We start from the raw sequence: 7,974 nt of genomic DNA, 5'->3' as shown, positions 1-7,974 counted from the left end.
GCAGCGGAGCCTGGTGGGCTGCTGTCTATGGGGTCGCACAGAGTCAGACACGACTGAAGTGACTTAGCAGCAGCAGCAGCAGCAGCAGCCATGGGTGTGATACCAGGGGACTAAAGGTCCCAGAAGCCAAATTTCTGTCTGCTGCAAGTTCATAGGAGTTCATGCCACTATTCTTGTTACCTTTATCTAAGTTTAAGGTTACATCAAAACAAAAAACTTACATAGATTCATGGATACAGTACATGGAATTGGAAAGCTGTAGTCATGGCGTCATTGATCCTCTTGGTAGTTCCGTTTCTTCCTAACAGTACTGGGTCTGTTTTGTTCTCCTCTTACCCACCAGGTCACCACCAAATCAAGCAAGGGACCTGTGAGGTGGTTGCAGTGCACAGGTGCTGTAACAAGAACCGCATAGAGGAGCGATCCCAGACGGTCAAGTGTTCTTGCTTCCCAGGACAGGTTGCTGGCACGACTCGGGCTCAGCCCTCTTGTGTTGAAGGTAAGACCATTACAGTCAGTTTCCCTAATGTTGCCCAAGGACCTAACACTGTAAGAACCTTCTTGCTTTATTGTCTTTGCAACTCCAAAGAAAAGTAGGTCAACTACGTCCGTGTCACTTTAAAAATGAACATAAAGGGACTTCCCTGGTGGTACAGTGGTTAAGAATCTGCCTGCCAGTGTAGGGGTCACAGGTTTGATTCCTGGCCTGGGAGGATTCCCTAGGATCCCCCAACTAAGCCCATATGCCACCAGCTACTGAGCCTGTGCTCTAGAGCGCATGCCCCACAGCAAGAAGCCGATGTGCATTGCAACTAGAGGAGGCCTGTGGGTAGCAGTGAAGATATAGTGTGGCGAAAAATAAAATTAAATAAAAGTGAGCATAAATGTAACCCTACAAATTTCTTGATGAGTAAGGCATTAATGATGTCTCTCAAAAGGTACCAACGAGGACTTCTCTTACTAGACAACTAGGAAGATATGCTTTGATTTCTTCTTGCCTGGCTGTCTCTTCAAATATCATCCAATGGAGCAGTCACCTCCCCAGACATGCTGTTCCTGCTCTCAAATGCTGCTCAAAAAATTTAGCAACCTGGTTTTCTCAGCTCCTCTTTAATGTTACAGATGAATACTCTATTTTTTTTTCTAGTTTACTATTAGTGAGACATCTTTGGAGCAGGTTCCCTGAGAATAGTCTGGGATCATGTATCATTTATTTGTTGTTTCCACATCCCCCAGCTGAGTACTGTGCCAGTAGTTTAGAAAAATGAATGAGGATTGATGGTTGTAGATGGAGGCCTGGGACTGATTCCTTTTGATGCCCCTGGCTCCTTCCAGCAGACACCTTGTTAGACACAAGTGTCAGTCCTCAGGGGAACACACACAGGAGGTAAGTCTTGTAGCTGTTTCTCTACAGCGGCGTGGAACCTGTGAAAATGAACACTTCCCGTCTTACCAGATGCATCTCTAAAGGTAAGTGGTTAAAACATACACACCCATTCTTATCTCTGAAATTATACAGTTGACAACAATAGCTGACTTACATGTGCCAACTCCCCTGCCAAAGGCAGACACAGATTTATAGGTTGTATAGCGTACTTGTGTGGTATGCATGCCTGTGGTCTATGTCAGCACGATCTTAGTCACCTTTCAAGCTGGAAGGTGAACGTGAAATGTTTCCCGACTACAATTCCTCACCAGAAACCCTGGAGGTCAGGTGAGTTGCCAAATGCAGATTTCATCAGATTTTCTCAAGATAAAAAAGTACATATACCATCAGCTAACAGTCCTGAAGTCTTCTTCAGTTGCACCCCATAATCACAGATACTAATATTTATGCAGCGAAATATATGAATATTTATGCAGGATGGGATAAGACAAGATGAAGAGCCTCATGTTAATTCAAGTCAGGTATTGCTACCATCATAAAGAAATTCTTGCCATTTTCAGAGCTTTTTGGATTTGGGGATTAAAGATAAAGAATTGTAGACCTAAGTTAAAAAAAAGAATGAGGAGCTTTAACATTTAAAAAAAAATGGCTAATTTTGGCTCTCCAGCTGGAACAGTTTGTTGTTGTCGTCGTTGCTATTCTTCAGTCACTCAGTCGTGTCCGACTCTTTGCGACCCCATGGACTGCAGCACCCCGGGCTTCCCTGTCCTTTGCCATCTCCCGGAGCTTGCTCAAACTCATGGGCATCGAGTTGGTGATGCCATCCAACCATCTCATTCTCTGTCATCCCTTTCTCCTCCTGACTTCAATCTTTCCCAGCATCAGGGTGTCTTCTAATGAGTCAGCCCTTCGCATCAGGTGACCAAAGTATTGGAACTTTAGCTTTAGCATCAGTCCTTCCAGTGAATATTCAGGACTGATTTCCTTTAGGATTGACGGGTTTGATCGCCTTGCAGTCCAAGAAACTCTCAAGAGACTTCTCCAACACCATAGTTGAAAAGCATCAATTCTTCTGTGCCCAGTCTTCTTTATGGCTCAACTTTCACCTCCATACATGACTACTGGAAAAAGCATAGCTTTGACCATATGGACCTTTGTCAGCAAAGTAATATCTCTGCTTTTTAATACACTGTTTAGGTTGGTTAAAGCTTTTCTTCCAAGGAGCAAGCATATTTTAATTTCATGGCTGTAGTTGCCATGTGCAATGATTTTGGAGCCCAGGAAAATAAAGTCTGTCACTGTTTCCATTGTTTCCTCATCTATTTGCCATGAAGTGATGGGACTGGATCCCATGATCTTTGTTTTTTGAATGTTGAGTTTTAAACCAGCTTTTTCAGTCTCCTCTTTTACCTTCAAGAGGCTCCTTTGTCCTTCACTTTCTGCCATTAGGGTGCTGTCATCCGCATATCTGAGGTTATTGATATTTCTCCCAGCAATCTTGATTCCAGCTGTGCTTCATCCAGTCTGGCATTTCACATGATGTATTCTACACATAAGTTAAATAAGCAGGGTGACAGTATACAGCCTTGACGTGCTCCTTTCCTGATTTAGAACCAGTTCGTTGTTCCATGTCCAGTCCAGTTCTGACTATTGCTTCTTGACCTGCATACAGGCTTCTCAGGAGGCAGGTAAGGTGGTCTGGCCTTCCCATCACTGTAACAATTTTCCACAGTTTATTGTGATCCACACAGTCAAAGGCTTTAGCATAGCCAGTGAAGTAGAAGTAGGTGTTTTTCTGGAATTCTCTTGGTTTTTCTATGATCCAATGGATGTTGGCAATTTGATCTCTGGTTCCTCTGCCTTTTCTAAATCCGGCTTGAACATCTGAAAATTCTCATTTCATGTGCTGTTGAAACGTAGCTTAGAGAATTTGGAGCATTACTTTGCTAGCTTGTGAGATGAGTGCAATTGTGCGGTAGTTTGAACGTTCTCTGGCATTGCCTTTCTTTGGGATTGGGATGAAAACTGACCTTTTCCAGTCCTGTGGCCACTGTTGAGTTTTCCAAATTTGCTGGCATATTGAGTCCAGCAGTTCTGCCCAGCACCTCCTGTACAGTGTTAAGAACAGTTTAATATATGTATTTTCTCCATTATTGAGCCCAAATCATACTCTGTCTCCTTGTCCTCAGATCAGTTTGCTTTTCTGTATTCGGCTGTCCCCTCCACAGTCTAAGGGCCTTGTCATATTTTGCGGAGCTAACCATCTTAGTGTTCCAACATTCACCCAGTAGCCAGAATGATCTTTCTATGGAAATAGGGCTTGTCACGTCACTCTCATATTTATCAATAAAACCTTACTTCAGCAACTTTCTGCCGTCTTTAAAATGAAATCTAAAGTCCTTACCCTGTTGGTGTGGCTGATGAAACCCTGCATAATCTGGTTTTGTCTTTTTTTCTTTTTTTTTCTTTCAACTCCTGTACCCTAGCCACACTGGAGTCTTCTCTGTTCCCTTTCATCTCTGCACTTCACCCATCTGTATCCATACTTGAATCTTTGCCTTTGTCCCCTCAAAACACATTTGTCCAGTTGATGCCTGTTCTTTCAAATCTATATGTTCTGTATCTCACCATACTTCCAGTTCCTGACATGGATATCATTTTGTTGTAAAAACTTGCTGAATGTTTGTCTTCACATTAGTCTACAAGTTGCTTGAAGATGGGAACGGGATCTTTTATTTATATCTTTCCGCATTGGCTGATGCTTGGTGAGTGTTAACATAGCAGAGAATTATTTCATCTTCACTAATCACAGATTCATTTGGAAAAGTAACAGCAGTGTTTGCTTGCCTCTGTAGATTTTTAATTTTTTAATAAAAGTCATGTAGATTTTTATCATTTTTGTTGAATTATTATGATAGTAATAATAGTTGAGAGTATTGTGATAGTTTTAAATGATCAACATAGTGACTCAACATTGATATATATTACACAGTGATCACCATGGTAAGTCTAGTAACTATCTGTTGCCATACAAAATTATTAAAGTATTACTGATTGTACTCCCCATGCTGTATGTTATATCCCCATGGCTTAATTTATAACTGGAAGTTTGTACCTCCTAATTCTCTTCACCTGTTTTGTCCAGCCTCCCATACTTCTCCCCTCTGGAGACCACCAGTTTTTTTTTTTTTTTCCTGTATCTTTGAAATTTTTTCTGTTTTGTTTGTTCGTTTATTTTGTTTTATAGATTCCACATACAAGTGAAATTGTATGTTGTTTTTTCTTTATCTGACTTATTTCACTTCTCATAATACCCTTTAGATACATTCATGTTGTTGCAAATGACAGAATTTCATTCTTTTTATGGCTGAGTAATATTCCATTGTGTGTATAGGGACTTCCCACATGGCTCAGTGGTAAAGAATCCACCTGCCAATGCAGGAGACATGGGTTCAATCCCTGGCTCAGGAAGATCCCCTGGAGGAGGGCATGGCAGTCCACTCCAGTATTCCTGCCAGGATAATCCCACAGACAGAGGAGCATGGTGGGCTGCAGTCCATGGCGTTGCAAACAGCTGGACACAACTGAGTGTGTGTGCACGTATACACACACACACGCACGCACGCACGCACGCACGCATCTATATCTCACATCTTCTTTATCCATACATTGGCTATTGTAAATAATGCTGCAATGAACATAGGGGTGCATATTTCTTTTCCAATTAGGTTTTTTTTATTCTTTGGATGAATAGCCAGAAATGGGATAGCTGGATCATATGGTAGTTCTAATATTAGTATTTTGAGAAATCTCAATATTTTCCATAGTGGCTGCACCAGATTAAATTCCCACCAGTGGTGTATGAAGTTGACTTATCCCATGTGGGATCATTTTCTGAACTTTCCTTTCTGATAGTTTGTTACTAGTTTATAGAAATACAATATACTTATGTATATTGATTTTTGTATCCTGCAACTTTACTGAATCCCTTGATCAGTTTTAAGTTTTTTGGTGTCCTCTTTAAGGTTTTTTAAAAATATATACTATTGTAACATCTGCAAACAGTGACAGTTTTGCTTCTTTCTTTCTAATCTGGATAACTTTTATTTCTTTTTCGTAGGAGTGAGACTTCAATACTGCATTGAATAGAAGTGGTGATAGGGATCCTTGTCTTGTTCCTGATCTTGGAGGAAAAGCTCTCAGCTTTTCACCTTTGAGGGTGATGCTGCGTGTGGTCTCTTGTCTGTGGCTTATGTTATGTGAGGTGCCTTCCTCTATACTCACTTTGTTGTGAGCTTTTAAGCAACTGGATGTTGAATTTTGTCAAGTGCTTTTTCTTTATCTGTTGGGATGATCGTGCAGTGTTCTCCTTTATTTTGTAAATGTGGTATATCACGTTGATTGATTTGCAGACATTGAATCACCCTAAAGTTCCTGGAATAAGTCCCACTTAACCATGGCATGTGGTCCTTTTAGGGTTTCCCTGGTGCTCAGTTGCTAAAGAATCTGCCTGCCAATGCAGGAGACCCACGTTTGATCCCCAGGTCAGGAAGATCTCCTGGAAAAGGAAATGGCAGCCCACTCCAGTATTCTCTGGAGAATCCCATGGACAGGGGAGCCTAGCAGGCTACAGTCCATAGGGTTGCAGAGAGTTGGACATGACTGAGTGACTGAACCACTACCATGGTCTTTTTAATGTATATTGTTGAATTAGGCTGGCTAATATTTTGTTGAGATTTTTTGCATCTATGTTAACTACGTACACCGGTCAGTAATTTTCTTCTTTTTTTTTTTGGTAGAGTCTTGGTCTTAAGTTTTGGTCTGTAGTTTTAGTATAACAATAATGAGTTTGGAAACATTCTTTCCTCTATAAATTTTTGGAATAATATGAATAGAATAGGTATTAACTCTTCAAGTGTTTTATAGAATTCATCTGTGAAGCCATCTGGTCCTGGACTTTGTTGTGAGTTTTTTGATTACTGATTCCATTTCAATACTAGTAATCAATTTATCCACATTTTCTATTTCTTCTTGATTGTCTTGGAAGCACGTGTTTCTAGATTTCTTTGAGGTTGTTCAGTTTGCTGGGATATAATTATCTGTACTAATCGCTTACTATTCTTTGTGCTTCTGTGGTGTCGGTTGTAACATCTCTTTCATTTCTGATTTTATTTATTTGGGCCCTTTCTCTTTTTTTGCTTGATGAGTCTGGCTAAAGGTTAATCAATTTTGTTTATCTTTTCAGAGAACCAGCTCTTAGTTTTATTGATCTTGTCTATTTTCTCTTCAGTCTCTGTTTCATTTGTTTCTGCTCTAATATTTCTTTCTTATGCTGACTTTGGGCTGTGTTTGTTGTTCTTCTAATTTCTTTAGATGGTAAGTTAGGTTGTTTCACATTTTTCTTGTTTCTTGAGGTAGGCCTGTATCACTATGACTTCTGCCTTAGAACTACATTTCCTGTATCCTATAGATTTTGGAAAATTGTATTTTATTTTTATTTTTGAGATGTTTTCTGATTTCCTCTTTGATTTCTTCATTGACTCATTGGTGTTTTTTTTTGTTTGTTTGTTTTTGTTTTTTAAGTAACATGTTATTCAGTCGCCTCATCTTTGTTTTCTCCAGGTTTCTTCTTGCGATTTGATTTCTTGTTTCATACTTGTGTGGTTGGTAAAGATGCTTGGTTTCAGTCATCTTAAATTTATTGAGACTTGTTTTATGGCAATAATGTGATCTATCCTAGAAAATGTTCCATGACACTTGAAATGTATGTGCTTTTTCTGTTGTTTTTAAAATGATTTTTTATTGGAGTGTAGTTAATAGCATTGTGTTTCAGGTGTACAGCAAAGTGATTCAGTTAAAAATATACATGTATCTTTTCTTTTCCAAAGTCTTTTCCTATTTAGATTATTACAGAATACTGAGCAGAGTTCCAGGCCGCTGTATAATAGGTCCTTGTTGGTTATCTATTTTAATACAGCAGTGTGTAATTTTCAGTTTTACCTCAATAAAAAAGTTCTGAACTTATATATATAACATGTCATTATATATTAAATATGACACACATATGTATATATATTTAATCATTTTAAAATGACCTCATGGTTTGGGACATATGCTTGTAACAAATACATTTACAGATAAAAGAAAAATATAGCAGTGTGTACATGTGAATCCCAGACTCCCAATCTATAGGTTCACCCCTGGGAACCATTAAGTTCTTTCTCTAATAAGTTAATAAATACATTAATTATCATTTTTTTAAAAGATTCCATATAGAGGTGATATTATATGATACTTGTCTTTCTCTTTCTGACTTTATTTGATAATCTCCAGTACCATCTAGTTCAGTTCAGTTCAGTCGCTCAGTCATGTCCGACTCTTTGCGACCCCATGAATTACAGCACGCCAGGCCTCCCTGTCCATCACCAGCTCCTGGAGTTCACTCAAACTCACGTCCATCGAGTCAGTGATGCCATCCAGCCATCTCATCCTCTGTCATCCCCTTCTCCTCCTGCCCCCAATCGCTCCCAGCATCAGGGTCTTTTCCAGTGAGTCAACTCTTCACATGAGGTAGCCAAAGTATTGGA

At 39.6% G+C, this 7,974-nt stretch overlaps 1 protein-coding gene across 1 annotated transcript in view; it reads left to right on the top strand.

The window, feature by feature from the left end:
- FAM19A4 (family with sequence similarity 19 (chemokine (C-C motif)-like), member A4) overlaps positions 1–7,974 on the top strand; it is a 130,305-nt gene that overhangs the window by 99,358 nt on the left and 22,973 nt on the right. The window contains exon 3 of the mRNA XM_010854552.1: positions 344–499. Coding sequence (XP_010852854.1) covers positions 344–499 — 156 coding nt within the window. The remainder of the gene's footprint in view (positions 1–343; positions 500–7,974) is intronic.

Source organism: Bison bison, unplaced genomic scaffold (genome assembly GCF_000754665.1).
Source record: "Bison bison bison isolate TAMUID 2011002044 unplaced genomic scaffold, Bison_UMD1.0 scf7180017864343, whole genome shotgun sequence".
NCBI lineage: Eukaryota > Metazoa > Chordata > Mammalia > Artiodactyla > Bovidae > Bison > Bison bison.
The sequence above is the reverse complement of the archived record's forward strand: the minus strand, read 5'-3'. Positions and strand labels throughout refer to the sequence as shown.